The sequence below is a fragment of the Atractosteus spatula genome, chromosome 14 (genome assembly GCF_055471065.1).
Source record: "Atractosteus spatula isolate fAtrSpa1 chromosome 14, fAtrSpa1.hap1, whole genome shotgun sequence".
NCBI classification, from domain to species: Eukaryota; Metazoa; Chordata; class Actinopteri; order Semionotiformes; family Lepisosteidae; genus Atractosteus; species Atractosteus spatula.
The window spans coordinates 41,956,873-41,976,728 of NC_142719.1; the positions used below are offsets into that span (position 1 = coordinate 41,956,873).

Consider the following 19,856-nt stretch of genomic DNA (forward strand, 5'->3'; position numbering starts at 1 on the left):
AAAACATGTTGGAAGGAGGTCAGCAGACGGATGTAAAAGCAAGCAGCGTTTGGCCAGTGTTCTGTCCTTTACACTCATCCAGGAGCGATCGACTCGGAGCCAGAAAGGGTACAAATCGCATGAAGGCTGTTCACAGCTGCACTTCTGAGGCAGTGTGGAACCATTCTGTTCACTTGTCACATCCCCTGCCTGTTAATTCAGGCACAGCCACAAAATGACACCGTTGTTAAAAAAAATCACAGCGCAACACAGCCGCTTAGGAGTAAAGTGAAACTTTACTTACAGTATTTATTATATACAAAGGACTACAGTACAGTTCAGGAATCCTCTCACAAGGCAGCATATTTTTTTTTTCTTTACAACAGCAACATCTCTGCTGAACAGTGGACAAGCTGTGGCATTGGGAGTGAAAGAACGCAAAACAGCAGGAGGAAAGCAGGCACATTGATTTCTCAAACACAGCAGGAAAGGACAAACATGAAAAAAGCCAATTAAAAAAAAACTCAGGAATACAGTAACTCACAATCGGGCTGAATACAAACAGTATAAACACTGTAGGAGACATGATGACATTAGAATTCCCCCAAGTACAAAATATGATTGGACTGAGTAGTAGTTAAAATAGAAATAAACCTGCAGTGCATGCTGGGAGAAGAATGGTACCTCCTGTTCAGTATGTTAGCACCTCCTGACACGCCGACATCATTTTCAACATAACCTGTTTGGCAGGCAAGGGGGTTATTGCTCACCCCATCAACATCCCACTCCATGGAGTGTGCAGGGCCACTTTTGACACTTCAGAATCAAAGTGTTTGCAAAGCATTTAACTGAAGAGTCTTGGGTACACCTGCACCTCAAAGGCAAAGACCTTTTTTTTTTTCTTCCTGTCTTCAGCCAATACATTCCAAGGATAAGGCCGATCTCTTACACTCTTGAACGATCTCTTAAAAGTGTATCTTAGAATGGTCATACAGTTCTCGGTCTCTGCCTGAAAGAGCGCACGGGACCTCTCAGGATCACTGGATGTATATCTGCATGCAATATACAGGTCAAATTAGTTATGCACAGCTCAGTAGTCTTGTTCAGTTTTGAAAACGGGTCATTTACCTGCTGGGAATGCTGGTAATTTAGCAACATTAAAAAAGAAACACAAGAGCTGGGCAATTTCCAGCTCATGTTGACAATTTCCCAATTTCTCGAGTCAAACTAATAGTCGTGGCACCCCTCCTACTCACTCCTGTGCAGCTCTTTCTCACAGCGATTGTTCAGGGAGTCGTGAAACGAGTCAGAGGCAGACCTGCCATCTGGCCCACCGAGCTGTCTGTGCAAATTCAGTCAAGGGTTAAAAAAATCTAGCACCCACCTATTGCTCTATGAAAGAGCACAAGAACCAGAAACGGCACAAACTGCAACACAACAGGAGTCTTGCATTTCTCAGAGACTGGAACCTTTCCTTTGCTCTGGAGCTCAGTAGCTGACTGTAGCCTCCTTGCATGATTGCCAGGTAATGACACATAGGTAACAGCAGAGGGAGCCACTGCTACTCACAAAAGAAAAGGCAGCACTATCAACACCCAATTAGGACCCAATGGCATTGAACCACTGCTCCAGCCTCCTTCCCCCAGGAGGATTTCAGTTGGTCACTCCTCCCCCTCTTTTGTAAAAGACATCATTTGGTTTTCCAAGTACAATATCCCACATTCTATATAAAAAGCACCACACAGAATAAGACTAATGTTTGTTTTTTTTTAAATACATCCCAATCCCTTTTTGTTTTTGCACATTTCACATGAACAGTTTCAAGTAGGTCGCGCTGTCCGAGCGCCTCCACGAGCCGGAGCTCTGCGAGGGGGAGGCCGCCCGAGGCAGCGGCGCAGAGCGCCTGCGCCTTCGCCAGCCGGGCGAGAAGGACACGTCCCTTTCCCCAGGACTTCGGCCTTGAGCACTGGCAGCAGTGCGAGACTGGCGCTGGAAGGTAAAGCCTTTACATCAGAACCCCAGAACCCCCAGCACTACTGTTCATTCCAGGTTTATCGGAGGCTCCCTGCCCTTTTGACATAAAGCCAACTGCGACCTTCAGAGGGCTGCAAGTCTACTAGAACCCCACTACAGCAGCACAAGAGCCTCTGTCGGGGACAAGGAAGTCCAGGGTAACTTTTTCTTTCCGCCTTTGAAGAGCAAACTCTGCTCTAGGAACGTGCCAGGTACTTGAGCATGTAAAAAGGGGTGGCTTTCCCCACGGCCAACCCTCTTTGGGCAGGGGAGCGGTTTCTGTCAGCCCGTGGGCGGGAGACGGTACGTTTTCCGCTCGGCAGTCAAGATGGTGTCTTGAGGAGAGCAGCAGGGTTTCCCAAACCTGATCGTGGTGACCCCCCATTTCGGCAGGTATACTGGGCTGCTGGGAACTCTTACATAACTAAGCCCTTTATTAACTGAACTAATAGTCCGATTGATTAGGTTCTATAGTACTAAAGATAACTACCATCCATGTCTTCTCAGCAAAAGAAAATGGGGTGAACACCTAGCTTGAGCAAAAGCCAGACTAAGGTCACCAAGACCAGAAGGTGGAAGCTCTGCTTAGTGGTCAGAAGTCAAGAACAGTTAACGACTTACAACAACTTCTCACAAATGGTTTTTACTTGATCACCAGGACCCCTGTGCAGAGAACATGATTTAGAGGATTCAAGACTACAGCAACAGCAAGGGAAATGGCCAGTAGTGATTTTTAGCCTGATGACACATATAGAAACCCAAAGCGTTCAGGATGATGTGTACCTTCTCATGGCATGGGAAACTCAGAAAGTGTAGTTTTTTTTTTTACAGCAATTACCAAATTCAGTCATTTAAATTCACACTTCGATGCCAACCGCTAACAGACAAGAAAAAAAATCCACACCTCGCCGTATTCTGACCTACTCCTGGTTAATACTGAGATTGTGTAGCTGCAGCTGCCTACGATTAGCACCGTGTACCTTTAATCAGAACTATCAGAAAAATCCATCATTTCTTGTCGAGACTCAGCAATATCTCCTGTCTTTCACTCCAGGTGGTCTCCAGCCCTGGTCCTGGAGGGCCCCATTCATGCATGTGTTATTGAAATAATCAATTTCTAAAGACTCAATTTCTTAAGAGATCATTCAGATCAAATATTCATAACAGCCTTCGACCCCTTCCCTTTATCGAAACATTAAGTAAGGGATCCTCATATTAAAATAACCGGTGAGTCAGGGTGGCCTATAAGAATAAGTGGATTGGCTGCCCTCCAGGAACAGGCTTGGAGACCCCTGTGTTAGAACTTAAGAAAGGGTACAGAACGAGAGGAGGCCATTGGGCCCATCAAGTCCATTTAGCTGCTAGGACCTAATTGATCCCATCCAGCCATTTCTTGGAGCAACCAGGGTATCAGCTTCAACAGCATAATTTAAGATCCCCACAACCATTTGTGTTAAGACGCGACTTGTGTCTTCAGTCTTCAATGCACAAGTACAAGAACTCACTTCAGAACTCACTCAATTATCTGGGGTTAATACTCACACTGGCACCAGTATCAACCTAGAAAAAAAAGGGAGGCAGACAGCACTGGTGGGCGCAGGGATCGAGTTCGCTCACATGTCTTCGGCTCATACAGCCCCGTGTGCCCGCAAAAAGAGGGAGCTCATCTTTCAGCGTCTATGAAAGAGAAGGAAGCTCACAACCCCTCCTGGATTGCAAAAGGCTTCCTCTTGGTTCATCTCCACAGTGTTGCCCAGTTATCCAGCAACTGCACTGGAACAGGCCAAAGCAAACGAGCCAGGCACCGATGCGCGGGATCCAGACGATGACATAAAACCGCAGGACAGGACCTGCACGCCCCCGCAGGGCGAGAGCAGCTGTCTGAAAGCTGGGGGCCGACAAGGAAGGTGGGGGTGGGATCAGTACAGAGATTCCGATTTGCTGGGTGGGTGTTCGACTACCAAAAAACTATCCGAGTCTTCGGTTTCGGGCAGCGTGCCGACGGCGGCGCTCGTAAAGACGGACAGCAGCTGGAGAGGAGAAGGGGGCGGCTGCCATCACGCCTGAAGGTCACGTTTTTGTGCGTTACAAGTGTCAACAGCACCGCCTCTTCAATACATCCTAGAATATTATACACACTGCATATTTACTACAGACGTTACACGGCATAACAAAAACACATTTATTTAGCATACTGGCACTTTCACATTCAGCTTTCCTGCGAGAGGAATTCTGGCTAAACTGCTCATAGAATGACCCCGACCCCTCTCCCTGTAGCTGATGGGCTTTTGTGTAACTTGAGACCAAGGAATAGACTCTGAATAAAAACCGTAGAGACTTCCATGAGAAAACAATATGGATGCTTCTGCCCCTACAGCAAAAAAACAACAACGATTAACTACTTCTGTATTCAATGGTAAAAAACTGTACATGTAGTCTGTTCCATGAATGATCTACAGATTAGTTCTGTGTTTTTCAAGAGCTCTTTTTTCTACAACAGCCTATTGTGAAGCTGGTAACTGGACACACGACAAGCATAATTTCTGGAGACCCAGTCAATCACACAGCAAGTGGTAGTGCCATATAAAACAAAATTCAAATTAAAACTGTATGAGGTTATTTTTTGTCCTTTTATAATAAAACAAGATCTAAAATGCATTACATACCCAAAGTGACCTAGAAAGTGAGCGGTTAAAATAAAAGAAAAAGTCAGTGCCCTCTCTCTCACTAAGCACTACGCGTTGTTGGAGAACCTTGTAGATCACGGAATGTCCTGAAATTCCCGTGCTGAGGAAAGCCGACACAAACTCATAGCACAGGGGGTTCTGTTAATCAGTGCCCACCGAGGCCACTACACACCGCCATCACAGCCGGGTCCGCTGTCAGTACCCAGCCAGGCTTGTGCCGCCCAACAGCATGAGCCACCTGGAAGATGAAATAAAACGGGTGGGAAAAGTCCAGCAGAACGAGTCTGGTACAGAGGGACCTCCTGTGGGCTAGCGGCACAGGTTAGCGAAGTCACACTCCTCCCCGCCATGCTCCGTCTTTCAGACTAACGCGAGGAACTCCGGAGGCGCTGGCAGAATTATTGCAAAGGGCTGCGTCGTTCACAATCTCGGAGGGCTGAATTCTGAACGGGACCGTTGGTTTTTTAAATTCACCGATCCGCATTGACCAATTCAATTTCAGTCTTGATAAATTAGCAAAAGAAGTTGAGGAAAGTCAGGAAAAAGGTAGCAGTTTAATCTCTGGATTATGAGATAAATATCTGGGTAGTGGGGAAACCACATACACAATTTTCTTTTTTACTGAAGCCTGGCATCCACACAACAGAGTAGGACTTAACGTGCGAATTTCTTAAGATTCTCTTCCTTTTTTAAAAAATGTTCTTTTCCATCATTTTTAAAAAGTATTCCGCGTGTTCTCTGCCAATTCAGACCGCATATCACCAATTCTCAATGGGGCACACAGAGATAAGATTCTGGGCTTCTGCTCGTTTCGTTCTGCTAGGGCTTATTACCAGGGTCCACGATGGAAGAAAGGTCTTGATCAACGCAGAGCGAAAGAAAACCCTGAAATGCGTTTCTGTGGTAAAGAGACGGGGATGAAGCCGACCTCCCCAGGGTCCCGCGCTCAGTCCCGCTCGTACTCAGGCCTGCGCAAAACGGGGGGCGTCCGCCGGGCCCCACAGGGACCCTTCAGAGGAAGCATGCGAAACGAAATGGAAAAACAGGGGCACTGCCTTCCACCCACGCGCTGTGGTCCAGGGCCCCCCGGCACCGCCCCCCCTTGTGCCCAACTCAAAGATTTCGGACTCTCCCATGCCGAGCCGACGGGCGCGAGGGCGAGAAGAGTCACTTGTCCTGCCCTCCGTCCTCACCTCTCCCGTCCTCCGCGGGGGAGCTGGGGGAGCTGGGGGAGCTGGGGGAGCCCGGAGAGCCCGGAGAGCCCGGAGAGCCGGGGCTGCTGGGGGAACGAGGGCTGCTGGGGGCGGTGTCAGTCGTGGGGGGCCTGTGGCTGGCTGGGGAGGGGGGCGAGGGGGCGCAGCTGGAGATGGCGGGGGCGGCAGGCTGGCCGTTGGGGAAAGGGCGGGCGGCGGCAACAGCGCCCGGCCCCTGGCCCGCCGCCGCCTGCATCAGGTCCCTGTCCCCGCGCCGCGCGGCCGCCGCCGCGTCCGGGACGTACTCGCGGATCTCCCCGGGCTCCAGCGGGTCGGGGCCGCAGGGGTCGTGCTCGCTGCAGGACAGCCGGCCGTCCAGCTTGGAGATGAAGAGCATGCCCTCGCGGTGCTGCTTACAGAAGGAGCTGGGGCACATCTCGCAGAACGAGGCAGCCTCCTTCCCACACACGTCACACTGGTGCCAGGGGCACTCCCAGCGACCTGCAACACACAGACACACAGCTCTCGTCTGCGCACCCAGACACAACCCTGACTGCAGAGCGAGAGCTCCCACAACTCTCCTCTCCCTGGAGCCCTGCGGCACTGGAGCTGGACGCCACCCCCTCTCCTCCACCCCTTCAGCTGACGCCACCCCCTCTCCTCCACCCCTTCAGCTGGACGCCACCCCCTCTCCTCCACCCCTTCAGCTGGACGCCACCCCCTCTCCTCCACCCCTTCAGCTGACGCCACCCCCTCTTCTCCACCCCTTCAGCTGGACGCCACCCCCTCTCCTCCACCCCTTCAGCTGACGCCACCCCCTCTCCTCCACCCCTTCAGCTGGACGCCACCCCCTCTCCTCCACCCCTTCAGCTGACGCCACCCCCTCTCCTCCACCCCTTCAGCTGGACGCCACCCCCTCTCCTCCACCCCTTCAGCTGACGCCACCCCCTCTCCTCCACCCCTTCAGCTGGACGCCACCCCCTCTCCTCCACCCCTTCAGCTGGACGCCACCCCCTCTCCTCCACCCCTTCAGCTGACGCCACCCCCTCTCCTCCACCCCTTCAGCTGGAGGCCACCCCCTCTCCTCCACCCCTTCAGTTGACACCACCCCCTCTCCTCCACCCCTTCAGCTGGACGCCACCCCCTCTCCTCCACCCCTTCAGCTGACGCCACCCCCTCTCCTCCACCCCTTCAGCTGACGCCACCCCCTCTCCTCCACCCCTTCAGCTGACGCCACCCCCTCTCCTCCACCCCTTCAGCTGACGCCACCCCCTCTCCTCCACCCCTTCAGCTGGACGCCACCCCCTCTCCTCCACCCCTTCATCTCTTCAAAGCAACAGGAACAGAGCGGAGGACCAGTCCGGCGACTGAACACTCCTCTACCGACGCCCGTGGGTGTTCATCTCGGCAGGTCTGGCGCGTTACCTGCCGGCCTCTTGGTGAGGTTGAGGCAGTCGGCGTGGTAGACCTTGGGGCAGCCCGGCTTCTTGCAGGACACGATCTGGCCGCCGTCCCCGCAGCTGAAGCACTCGTCCTCGCGCTCCTTGGTCACCTCCGACCTGCCCTTGCGCCGCGCCGGCAGCCTCCTCTTCAGCCTGCGGCCCTTCTCCTCCGAGGGGGGCTGGTTCTGGGGGCACAGGGCGAACGGGGCGCGTGAGGGAGGCGGGGGAGGGGGGCAGGATGGTTTCTCTCTCCTCCGGCCCCCCACCCACTACACTACCGTGTCAAGCCTTTGGGGTTCTTGGGGGATGAAAGGCGCTATATAAAGGAAATTAAGCTGACCTATACAGCTACTTCCCTTGGAAATACCAAATAAAAAAAAAGGATTTTCAAAATCCAGTCTCTTCTGACTAATGGCCTCTCTAACAGACTGCAGATACAGGGAAAGATGGAAGAACAGCAGGACACACGTAACCCAAGTGCTTCTGGGATGGGTACAGTGTTAACAATTTGTCAACCTGTCAACCTCAAGGCGTGGGGTTCCCCCCCCCCACCAGCTCACAGTAATAAGGGGTGCTTTCAAAGCCAGCAGGCTTGTGCAAACTGAACCAGGGAGAAACGGGACATCATCTCCTGCCAAAGATGCCTCTTGAGCACAGAACAGCTCAGTGCAGCTGTGAACCAAGCCATTGCAGGCACCCTGCAGGTCCGACAGGGCTGGGACAGCACCGTAAGATACAGCTCAGCTCTGCCCTGTACTGTGTTACTGTTACGAGCCTGTGGTTCCATGCTCATTTGTGTAATGTATAGGTGCCCAAACCACAGCTCTCACTGTACAGTTCCTTAATGACACCAACCAACTCTAAAACTGCCTGTTCTCCTTAATTAGCACATGGCTCCTCTCGCCAGGCTTGGCCGGGGGGAAAAGACTTCCAGGGAATTCTGACTGCCCGGGTACCCTGGGGTATCTCCTGCTCACCTTCGGCCTGACTCCCAGGAACCCACTGCAGTTCGAAGCTCCACATTTGCACACCGTCTTCCCGTTGCCCAGACACTCCAGGTTGTAGTTGAAGGTGAGCTCCGTGCCTGCCGGGGGGGAACCGAGAGAGGTGGTTGGAATCGGGGATCACAGTGGGGAAACACGAGGTCTCCTGCTGCTGCAAGTCAAATACGGTGTAAGACAACACACAGCTGCCCAAAGCTTCAAAGCAGGATTTGAAGAAAAGTATAGACTGAACTGTCTGGATAAACCTGCAGAGAGTACAATAAGACAAGGCTGCAGAACCTACTCATCTGTGCCGATGCTGATCCCGTCCTGTAAGCATCTTTACTGCTGTAACTGAAGGTATACAGACATGGTGAGGAAAAGTGGTTTCCTGCTGAGGAGAGCAAACTGAGGGCAGCTCACAGCTGCATAACACAGTATAACCAGCACTGCTTTATTTTCCTTCTGTGTGGCTGCACACTGCGTTACACACTATCTACCCCCCTGGGGCAGAGGCGTGCTCTGCCCTGAACACCAGGGGGACTGACTGGGGCGTCACTGGGTCTGCAAGGGCTGCGGCCAAACTCACCCGCAGCGATGTCCACCAGGGCAAAGAGCCCCACCCGCGTGTCCCCATTCACCGTCCACTTCTGGGTCTCGCAGTTGGGCTGGCAGCTGTGGTTCATGAACCGGGCTTGGTTCCCCTTGGGCCCGGCGTCGATGATCCGATCCTGACAGTGGGCAGAGCGAGACGGTCTTCGTTTAAATTCCTCTCTCTGCACGAGCTAGGGCCCTTCGGGGCCCGGGAGTTTTACCGAGAGCTCCGAAAGGCCCGTTCTCTCTCTCTCTCTCTCTCATGCGGCAGGACGCTGGCGCCGCCCGTCCTGCTCGCTGCTTCTAGTCAGTGTTTTACTACAGCGGATTCGGCAGAGAGGCGGCAAGGAGAAATGGCTCCCCCTGGTGTCCAGAACCTGCTGAACTGCTTGGAGTGCATCAGGGCCCACACAGGACCTGTGAAAGAGCCAGACTGGGCCCAGCACCGGTTCCGGACCCGGTTCTGCAGCTTTACTGTAACATTTACGTCACCAAAGGCAGACCTGGCCTGTTCTTTGGATTTCTGTTAAACAGCAGGCTTGCCTCACCTCCCAGCATCCCCGGTTTAGTCTGTACTGAGGAAAAGACAGGGCCGTATTCCCCCTTATTAAAAACTGACTCCATTATTGACTTCAAAGCGAGCTCACGAACATAATCTTACACTAAGCCAGAGGATCCAGTGGAAGGCATTTCAGACACAGCAAGCTACCACCTAGATATCCAGTACTCCTTTTGTTCAAAGTTCACTTCCAGACAAACACACAAGCAGGCACGACCTTCCAGCGCGAAGTCAGAAGGATGTTCTCAACCACTGTGGACCCAAAAAGGAAGGAAAGTCGGGCAGGGCTGACCCCCACCAGGCTGACTCAGGAGTAACAGCAATCGCAAGAGGGCGACGTGTCAGCTGGAGGAACGTCCTCATCACCCCGGGCCCCTCACCTTGTCCAGCGTCAGCATGTAGAAGTTGAAGATGTCGTTCTCCTGCGCGTGCCTGATCCGAGCTCGACACTCCTCTTCGTCGATCACCTCGCCCACGTACTCGTTCACAAACTCCCCCTGCACACGACAACGGCACGCGCACGCAGCGCCGCTCAGCGAGTGCAGAGAGAGCGGTCAGCGCGGTCCCCACGAGCAAAGACTCCGGGCCGCCCCCCCCTCACATGGGCTGCAGTGCTTGCTGGGAGCTCTCCTCCTTAATGAAGGGCAGCTAATTCTTATACTAATCAAGGGCAACACGTACCACACAGGCCGACAGAGCTGTGGAGTTAAAACAGCCCCCCCCCCCCACACACACACACACCCTCTAAGCAACCTGTGCTGAATTAACTGGAGTTTATCTTGAGTTGTCCAAGGTGGCACAAGAGGCCGTGAATGCATTTCTGAAAAATGGTTAACAGATATTAGTCATCTACATCTTAATCTTACACGTAAAAAGTTAAAGTAAACAGTAAAAGGGTGAAGTTAAGAAGAGGTCTGCACACCCGACTCCCACGTCTCCCCAGCGCCCCTTCACTGACGGTGCCCCCTTTTCTAAAACTTCTTCTTCCGCTCTTCACCCCAACGACCCCGGGTGAGCAGGACCACCCCCCTGGCCCTGCCGTGAGCAGTACCTTCTTGATGTCGGAGGTGCAGCGCAGGCCCCAGCCCCTGCCCAGGGTCCGGAAGATCTCCACCTGGGTGTACTGCCGCTTGGTGAAGCACTGGTTCTGGCACCGGCCCCCCGCCGGGCACACCTGCGGGTGGCACTCGTACATCAGCATGCGGTTGATGCACTCCGAGTCCAGGCCGCAGGGGTTCTCGTCGCTCGCCTTGCAGTTGCAGCGCGGGATCTCGGACAGGTCCGCCGTGATGATCTGCACCTTCCCCACGGGCCGGTTCACCTGCAACGCCATGCACAGCGCATCCTGATCAGCCTCGGCGAACACGTTAGCTGATCTACACCAGCATTACGGGAGCCATGTAGCTCCCCTCGCTGACAGTAAAAGGCTATCGGCATACTCTTCAGGGCGCATACCTTGATGTGTCTGTAGGGAGGGGGTTTTTTGTCATTTCTCCTGTCTTCCTGTAGCTGCCTCATCTCCTTCTCCGCCTGCAGCTCCTGGAACCTCTGTGCAGCCTCCTGCAGAGCTGTAGAGAGGGATAAACTGTAACACCCACCCACAAGGCATGCTGGGAATTGTAGTCCCAGACCAGGCCGGTACCTTTTTTGTAAATGGGGTCCACCCCCTTTCCCATCTTGTCCTTGCTGCTGGCATCTCCTTCCATATAGGGGAAGACACGGGCCTGGTAGGTCCACAGATAGTCGTTGGAGCCAAAAAAGTGCACAGGAAACTCTCCGATGTCGTGCCGCATGCGCAGGATGTTGGCGGGAATGTTTTTGGGGTGACTCACTTCTGCAGGCCACCATCTAAAAAAACAAAAAAAACAAAACGGATCATCAGGAGATGGTAGGGATGTCTGCGGTGAAAAGCAAAGACGAAAAGTCCCAGCAGTCCTGCAGCTCCAACAGCCCTAACCCATGGCTGAGAACAGGTAGTGCTGACAGCTCTCTGCAGTGAGGAATTAGTCGAGTGCCTCAGGGGCCTGTATTAGGACCACTACTCTTCCTAACACACACCAGTGATCTGCATTCTGCTGTAGTGAGCATAACGCTGTGTTAACTTATTTGCACCTTACAGTCAAGCAACTTGTATTTGGAATGATGAGATGGCAATGACCTTTTTGGTTAATTCTAATCACGTGTGTGATCATCATATTAGAACAAAAACAGACGTTGCGTTCAACCCAGTACGACCCAGATGAGCGAGATACCCAGCCATGGTGCTGAAGGCAATACCCTATCTTCTTTCAAGGAATGGCTGGATTATCTCTCAGATCAATTAGAAAACCAAGGGAGCTATAGGTAGGGGCTGAATGACCTCTTCCCATTTGCAAACAATCTTATGTTCTTGTGTAGAGGCCCAGATCCGAGCACGCCTGCCCTACGTTCACAGACACCTGCACTCTGTTGCCTGACCTGTATCGGCCCACTTTGACCCACACCACCTCCTTGTAGTGGGGCTTCTTCCCGGCCCGGCAGTCATTGCAGAACCAGCTGCCCTCGGGCATGTCGATGTTCAGACACTCGCGGTGGAAGGCAGCAGGACACGACTCGCAGCAGAGGAGACTGCCCCCTGCAGGGAGAGAGAGAGAGAGGAAGCTCTGCTTAGGCATCGCAGGCACCTCCTGCCAATTCTCCGGCTTTTCCCATGAGGAACCACAAAGAGCCGAGTGCAGAAGGCGCGAAGTCTGCACGTCCACAAAAAAACAGCCGGCAAACTGCAGGCTCTTCCCTTCACGTGCTCCAGGGCATACGAGCTGGCTCGGGTGGCGAAACCCAGTAACACATGAGGAGGAACACTTCAGCACAAGAAAAACGAAAGGCACAGTAGAGAGGATATCCTTGCTTACTGGTGCTACTGGTGATTCTCTCCGAATTGTGGGAGTGTTTTTTTCTATACAACATAAGGCTCCACGAAAGACATGAGATGAGATCCCAAACCAATCACATCCATGGCTGCTGGATCTTTCTGAGACACTTTCCTGCCCATGTGATGAACACCTATTCTGTCATGTGTTCTGGGTGCTGAAGCAGAAGGGCGGCGATCCGCACGAGTGCGGCCCCGGAGCGGGAGGGCGGCTGACCTTCGGAGCAGACGAAGCACCAGCTGACGTTGACGTGCTCATGGTTGCGGCAGCCCTTGCGGGGCGTGAAGTGGTTGGGGCACAGGAAGCTGTTGTTGGCCAGGATGACGCTGCCGGCGGCCATGCAGAAGTCGTTGGCGTGGTAGGCCACCGGGCAGCGCACACAGCGGGTCAGCCGGCCTGCAGCCAGGAAGAAGGACACGGGAAGAGAGTCTTACTCACACGTCACGCTCCAGGATACGGCCCTAACTTATTCATACACAAGGCACGTGTAGAATGCTTCTTACGGAAACCACATACAACAACTACACATTGCTTTCTGCTGAGCTCACATTAAATACACAAATCTCACATCAAATATCCTACAAACAGTCCGCTGCCGCCTTTCACTCTAGCGAGAAGGCAGCCCCTGCCCTGCTCAGAGCCGACGAGCTCCCTGGTGCGATTTTCACTTATTCGCTCATTTCGGACCCTTCAGACAAATCCTTGACAAATCCGGCGACCACAGGCCACAGGGAGGCTCCTTCCAAGGACAACGAATCGCTTCCTGACGACGGGCAGCCTGCTGAGCCCCTGGTCTTCCACTGCAGAAACCCCCCGTCCGCGATCGGCCCCGGGCGCCACCCACCTTTCGAGACGGAGGGGTTGGCGGGGTTGGCGATGAAGCAGGACAGGCAGACGTGCAGGGAGCATCGGAAGCCGCGATTCTGGGGCGCGGTGGGCGCGTGCCGGGCGATGCACTCGCCGTGGTAGAACTTGCCGCAGACGGGGATCAGGCAGCGCTTGACGTCGGAGCCCGGCTTCTTGCAGACGAAGCAGGTGTGGATCCCTGCAAGGGGACGGGCAGCACGTTACGGGACGAGCCCCGCCTGCACGGGCGGCGGCGGCGGCGGCGGCCATCACAACAACAACAGCCGACGGTGCCGGAGCGGGCTTCGTCCGTCCTGCTGCGCGGCGGGCCGGCGGGGCGGGGCGGGGCGGGGGGCGGACTGACCGGTGGTGCACTCGCTGCAGATGAACCTGCCCTGGGGCGTCTCGGCCAGGCCGATGCACTGCAGGTGGAACGCCCCGCAACACTGGCCCTCGCACAGCAGCAGCTCTCCGGTCTTCTCGCACACCTGCGGAGACGGACACACAGTGTCACAGCGTCCTTCCCGTCTCGCACCTCCCCACAGCCCCCACGTCGCCCTCGGAAGGGCGGCCAACCCCTCTCCAGCCCGGGGGTCTCGAACCCCGGGAGCTCGGGCAGCCAGTCGCGGTTCTCTGGTTCTGGGTGCGAGCGACGACGTCGGAGAGCAGCATGGCATCGGCCAACGGGGGACGAGGTCTACGGAGAAGTCCCAGGAGGGCTCCGGCGCCTCTCACCTGGCAGACGTTCTCCTTCAACGAGGCAGCGCCGCCCTTCTCCCCGGTCAGCTTCCTGCTGGAGGACAGCCCCGCCTCGCCCTGCCCGGCCTCCTCCCTCCCCGCCGGCTGCCCGTCCTCCAGGCCGGACATGGAGCTCTGAGGACACAGGGAGGAAGACCCCGCAGGTCAGCCAGTTCCCAGAGCTGGGCCGGCGAGGACGCGCGCACCGTTCCTGCCACTCTCTCGCTCTCAAAGAGGCGGAAAAACTCCGCCATCAGTACCGAACAATTAATCCCTTGCCAACGCTGAGGCAGAGCATCAGGACAGCGAAGCACTGGGGCACCTGAGAACAATATGTGGAATACGCCGTGTAGGAGCTGGGGGACAGCCTCCCTCAGCTGTATGACACCAGACAGGGACACGATGTGCTTAGTGCAAAGGTATGTAAATATGGGAGAACAGTCACAGGTGGTTCCCTGGGATAGCGATGGCAACAACAGTCCTTAGCAGGGAGCAGAGTCAGGTGTGCTGCAGTTACACCACCTGCAAGCCTTAACCTGGAAACTTAGTGCCTTTCAGTGGCATGTCACATCTTTGCCATTTACGCTTCCTGTTCTACAAGTCACAGCATATAGCATTTCCATTCACCTTCCTTTTGTTTAAGAAGCTCACAAATGTATAACATAGCCCTGTCCGATGCCGAGAGGTTCCCAAAATGTAAATCCCAGGTGGGGATTGGAGTACCTTTACTTACAATTTTTCTTTTGCTGTCATTTAAAAATATACCAATTAATGGGATTTTAAAAGAGATGAGGGGAGCACCAGCAAATCGGAGAAGAGGAGAAAGAGAGAAAAAGGAGGATCCTGATCACAAAGCATTTACTGGACACCTCGTGCCAGACCACTGTGGAAAATAAGGACACAGGCGTTGCGAAACGAAATGGGAAAAATATCTTGGCGGTGTGCCGAGGGTTCAGTGGAAAAGTGGGACTTCTGGACTTGCCTGTGTCGCCTCACAGTCTGTGAGCAGCTCTGGGTCCACAGCCGCGTCGGGGGTCTCCTCCAGCCCCTCTCCCGACTCGGGGGTCCGGGCATCAGGGCTCGCCTTGTGCGCCAGAGGAGAAGATGCCTTCTGGGGCCTGCTCCTCGGCCTGTCGGGGCTCTGCGCGGGCGCTGCGGACGGGCAGGACAGCTCACGTCACCGACAAGCTCGGCACGCCCCACCCCCCGACTCCCCTGGCGTGATCCCAGCCTCCTCGCAAGAAACCGAGAGGTGCGCTGTGCACCGCCACTCGAGCAGCCCCGGCCAGCGTCTCTCCGCGGCCGAGCTCTGCAGCCCGGCCCGCGACGTACAGGACGCCGCGGTCCACACGCCGTGCATGTGGCAGGGCGTGGCACAGCAGCCAGGAGGAGCCCGAAACAGAAAGGCACCTCGACTCACCTGCCAGAGCACCATGGCAGGATGGGCTGGGCTCAGGCACTTTCTTCTTCACAGTCTTCACCTACGAAACAGGAGCTTTAGCGTGGGCGGGGCAAAGGAGTTCACTTACTAATGTGCACCGCAAGCCCCAGGGACAACTCCGCTCGCAGCAGCACAGAAACGTAGGCTTTCCGGTCGCTTCTGCACAGCGGAGAGCCCTTCCACCCTGGGGTCTGGCTCTCTCCCGGAGAGCGGCGGACGGGTAGTTAACCTCCCACCCTCACCTCTTCCAGTACTTCCTGAGAGTCCTGTCCCTCCGCCTCCTCCTCAGCCTCACTACCTTGTTCTCTACACTCCTGACCACCAACGGGACAGTAGAAGAGGGGGAAAAAAAAACAAACAAAAAGAAAATAAAACACCCACAATCAGTCAGCAGAATGCTCGCATTTTCTTTCAGCGCTCGGCCTCAGTAGGACAGCGGCCTGAGGCCTGCCCTTATTTCACAGACACGGCAGCGTCTGGGCTCATTCATGTACCTCATCGCAAGGGTGACTTTCAAAGCCTTTTGCTCCAAAATCAAAATTTGCTCCATTACTTCGTGAACGAAACTACGAACATTTCGAGGTGCACATCTCACACGCGAGTTCAGGGAAAACAGAAACACTGATTGCACATGGTTTCGTTCGGTTAACCCCAGCTGGTTGAAACGCTGAAACAACTGAAGCACCTCAGTCTCTAATTCTGCTCCACCTCTAATTACAGGAAGGGCTGAAATATACGAGTGTACAAACCTACAATATATACACCTGCGTTGACGCCAACACTGATCTGCACTGCTGTGAGGGGGAAAGACAGCAATAGAGCAAGACTTTGCACTGTAGCCAAAAGCTTTGAGAAGCATACGCAGAAAAATAAAAACACGAAAGACATGTGCCCAACACTCTTTACTCTTAAAAAGAAAAAGAACAAGAGACACTGTCTTTCGGTAGCACAAACCTGGGAGGTGTGCAGGCTGCCAGTCTGATCACACAGAGACCATTCTCTCAGGCCTCGCCACTCACAGGTGAGCGTTCACAAGCCCCCAGGGTGCACCTGCAGGTCATCCCCGTGTCACTCCGGACCGACATCGGATTCGCATTCGGAACGGGGCGGTGCGTCACTCTGTACCGCGCGATATCCGTTTCTAACCAGCTCCCGGAGAAACGACATTTCTACGGATACGGATGTACCGGTGTTCCTGGGTTTACGCGGTTTGGGTTTGTCACGCCTGAAGAATATGTACCACATCACCTCTCACGCTCACCCGGAAGAACAGTGCTGCTTGGGTGGCCTCTGGCCTAGGGTTCCTCCAGCTCCCAACCGTCACACTTAATAAACGCCTCTGGAAAAGGTCCAGGATACTGGCTTTCCAATGAGCAACAATGCACTGTTTGGGCAGAGCCAGCATTTTCACATTATTTACAAAATGATGTATTTTCCGTGTCTCGGCCTACAGCTGCCCATTCCTCAGGGTCATTCATCTCTGAACACGGCGATGTCACAGGCTGTGCAGGCCCAGGCTGGAGGCTCAGCGCTGACTGGAGGAGAGCACCGAAAGCCTGCAGGCACCCGGGCAGCCACAGGGGGCGCTGTCTCTCCAGGAGACAAGGGGGACCTGACCACCTAACCCTCCCGAGCCTCAGCAGGGCTCTGTAGGAGGCAGGTGCCAGGCTGGGTTCGGAGCCTGCGCTCAGGCAAGCGACTGTCCTGCGCGAGAACTCCAGGCCCTGCACGCCGGCCTTCGCAGACTAGGCAGAACAGCTCGCACGCACAAATCCGCGAGGAATCCGCGCGCGACGGACGAGTGGGATTAAAAACGAAAGGTACCTTCTGGGAGCTGCGGGATTCCTCTCGGATCTTCTTCTTTGGGATGGAGATGGGCTCCGATTCCATGGAGCTCTCCAGGATCTTTTTGGTGGGCTTGCGGAGCCTCTTCCCATCTGGGGAGACTAAACGGGGGAAAAACGGCACAATAAAACCAGGATTCTTTCTTCCTTCCCCTCAAAAAAAGTGCAAAGAACTTCCTAAAACTCAGTGATTATACAAGTTTTCTCATTAGTGCTGTAAAACAAATGTTTTTGTTTTATGCGGTATAGTTTTGGAACATCACTAAAACAGTTTTTTTTGCAAATTGTAACAAGAAAAGTCTAAATGCTGTTCAATTTGTATCCCTACTAAACAATTTTAATGGACAAATGTATCTTCATTTACAGGTGCCGACTGTCATTAAATAACATGTAAGCCTAAAAGACTAATCCGATTTGGTTTCAATGAAGCCGACACTCTCGTAGGCTATACAACTGAAACATCAGAGAAGCACTTCGTGCGGATACGCCAGTTTAAGAGAACCCTTTTCAACTCACTTAAAAATATACGCCAATCTGATCAGTCCCGAAAGACTGCGAGTCATCTTCCCATCATCATAAAATCTCCAAGTAAAATTAGCCACAAATGTAACGACTGATATTTGTTCAGATCTATGAGGTGTTCTTGTGCAATCTGTAATTTACCATTTTTTTCCAAAAAGCAAACACTGTAAACTGTGGCCACATAAAGGACTTTTAACCCATGACCTCAACAGCTGTCAAAAACATAAGGTAACACAAAATTTTATAGAATTCAAATAAATTCTCAGTGCTTTTTGAAAAAGACAGACCTGACAGAATCAGCCCTTGTGCGGGGCAGCGGTGTGCCTCTGTCCCTCTGTATGGTCTCGTACCTGATTCTGCAGACAGCTGAGGCGGCCGTGTGGGAGCAGGGCTGCCGGTGGGCGGGTCCGGCGAGTGGGGCCGGGTCAGGGGTTTCGAAAGGTCCATGTCACAGCTCTGAGGGGACATCTCCTCCGAAGGGGATGGAGCTTCCGGGGGCGGGGTCAGTGTGTCTGGGGGAGGGGCAGGGACATCCGGGGGCGGGGCCTGCCCTGCCACAGGCGGGGCCTGCCCTAAGAGGGCCTTGAGTTGCTCCTCAGGGGGCGGAGTCAGCATCTGAGGCAGCGGCTGGACCAGGTCGTCCTGCGCTCTCTTCTCAGGAACCTAGAGAGCAAGGTTATAATGGGCTCATCCAGAGAATCCTGAAAGGATTCTAATTCAAGGCACTGCAATTAAGGGTCTTGGACTGACCTCATAACCAGATGTTAAATAACCCAGTCTTACTTTCTTCACGTGTTTGCACTAAAGCAGGGATTCTCCAACCCTGGTCCTAGGGGATCGTTGTCCCTCCTTGGGCTTCTCTCCTGCTGAGCCCTTAATCCGTCTGCTAATCGACTGATGGAATTGATCTGCTTGCTAATTCAGATGTCGCGTCTCTCAGTCCCAAAATACTTTAGCTTTAGCTTGTCCAACAACATCAGCGTACAAAAAAATGTATTCAGTCAACCTCCCCTCCCCAATAATTTGTCCATTCCTGAACAGAAAGCTCACTGTATGACAAACGGGTTGGTATATTAATGTGAAAAGCAGTCCCACTGCTTTGTTTCCTCCTTCAATTCATAAGAGCTCACACACCTGAGTTCCGAAACTGGAACTGGCACAGGGGGACTAATATTACAACCCCCGTAGAGTTTTTTTAAGAGCTGACAGAAAATGAAAAAAACACCCACCCAATATAGGAAATGAAACCATTTCGCCTGCTGTTAAGAACTTAGCTGGACCAAAACCCAGAAGACACAGCAGGTCCCCTGGGACCAGGGCTGGGAACACAGCTTCAGATTAGCAAGTGAAAACGCGGTCAGCTTTCTCTTAATGTCAGTTCTTGCTCCGATCCGCACAGTTGTCAGTGTCAGAGTGAAAGCAATGTTAACGGGCTCACTTAGAGACAGACAGGAATGGCTACTGCTCACATTCACATTATGACTCCTGAAAAAATGAAAATGTGAACAGAAAAGCAACACCTTTAACATCCTGTTTGCAAGACTCTAGAGCTCTGGGCAAAAACAGTTCAGCGGTTAACAATGTCACGTGTTATAAAAAGACTGGTTTTTACATGATCATACAAAAAATAATGCTATATACATTTAAGCCATTTGGGGCACTTCGTGTTTCGATGTCATGAACTAAATAGAACTAAAGTATGAATCCAATACAAAAAAAACAAACAGGTTCATGGGGCAATTAGCTTTAATACAGAAGATTAAAAATCACTTTTTAACTGTGTGGTCAACGGACAAGTAAAGGCAAAAAACTGCTACCTTTCCACTGGGCTCTGGGCTTTTCTTCGGCTTCTTCTTCGATGCAAAGATTTGATCGTATTCCTCCGTCCACTCCAAGAGTCTCTTGCTGGGTTTCCTAAGGCGTTTACTTTCTGAATGTGCTGTGAATCACAAGTCAAGTTGGAGACAGCGTTTACAGGCCAGCAGTGCACGCGGCAAAGGCCGGATTACGGTTTTTAAAGGAGCTGCAACCAGTCGACTATTCGTCGACTACTGGGATTTTCCCAGTGCAACGTTTTTTTTTTTTTATTTTGCAATCAAGCGAAAC

The 19,856-nt window shown here is 53.2% G+C and overlaps 1 protein-coding gene across 1 annotated transcript in view; it reads right to left on the bottom strand.

The window, feature by feature from the left end:
• Positions 1 to 256: 256 nt before the first annotated feature.
• The window catches only part of nsd1b (nuclear receptor binding SET domain protein 1b), a 41,255-nt gene continuing 21,655 nt past the window's right edge, over positions 257 to 19,856 (bottom strand). The window contains exons 9-27 of the mRNA XM_088933459.1: positions 19,568 to 19,689; positions 18,101 to 18,413; positions 17,209 to 17,330; positions 15,627 to 15,698; positions 15,364 to 15,424; positions 14,926 to 15,095; positions 13,941 to 14,078; positions 13,570 to 13,693; positions 13,204 to 13,404; positions 12,576 to 12,755; positions 11,908 to 12,064; positions 11,093 to 11,298; positions 10,906 to 11,018; positions 10,502 to 10,771; positions 9,831 to 9,947; positions 8,887 to 9,028; positions 8,292 to 8,398; positions 7,298 to 7,499; positions 257 to 6,373 (exon numbers count right to left, since the gene is read on the bottom strand). Of these exons, the coding sequence (XP_088789585.1) occupies positions 5,847 to 6,373; positions 7,298 to 7,499; positions 8,292 to 8,398; positions 8,887 to 9,028; positions 9,831 to 9,947; positions 10,502 to 10,771; positions 10,906 to 11,018; positions 11,093 to 11,298; positions 11,908 to 12,064; positions 12,576 to 12,755; positions 13,204 to 13,404; positions 13,570 to 13,693; positions 13,941 to 14,078; positions 14,926 to 15,095; positions 15,364 to 15,424; positions 15,627 to 15,698; positions 17,209 to 17,330; positions 18,101 to 18,413; positions 19,568 to 19,689 (3,344 nt within the window). The 3' untranslated portion in view covers positions 257 to 5,846. The remainder of the gene's footprint in view (positions 6,374 to 7,297; positions 7,500 to 8,291; positions 8,399 to 8,886; positions 9,029 to 9,830; positions 9,948 to 10,501; positions 10,772 to 10,905; positions 11,019 to 11,092; positions 11,299 to 11,907; positions 12,065 to 12,575; positions 12,756 to 13,203; positions 13,405 to 13,569; positions 13,694 to 13,940; positions 14,079 to 14,925; positions 15,096 to 15,363; positions 15,425 to 15,626; positions 15,699 to 17,208; positions 17,331 to 18,100; positions 18,414 to 19,567; positions 19,690 to 19,856) is intronic.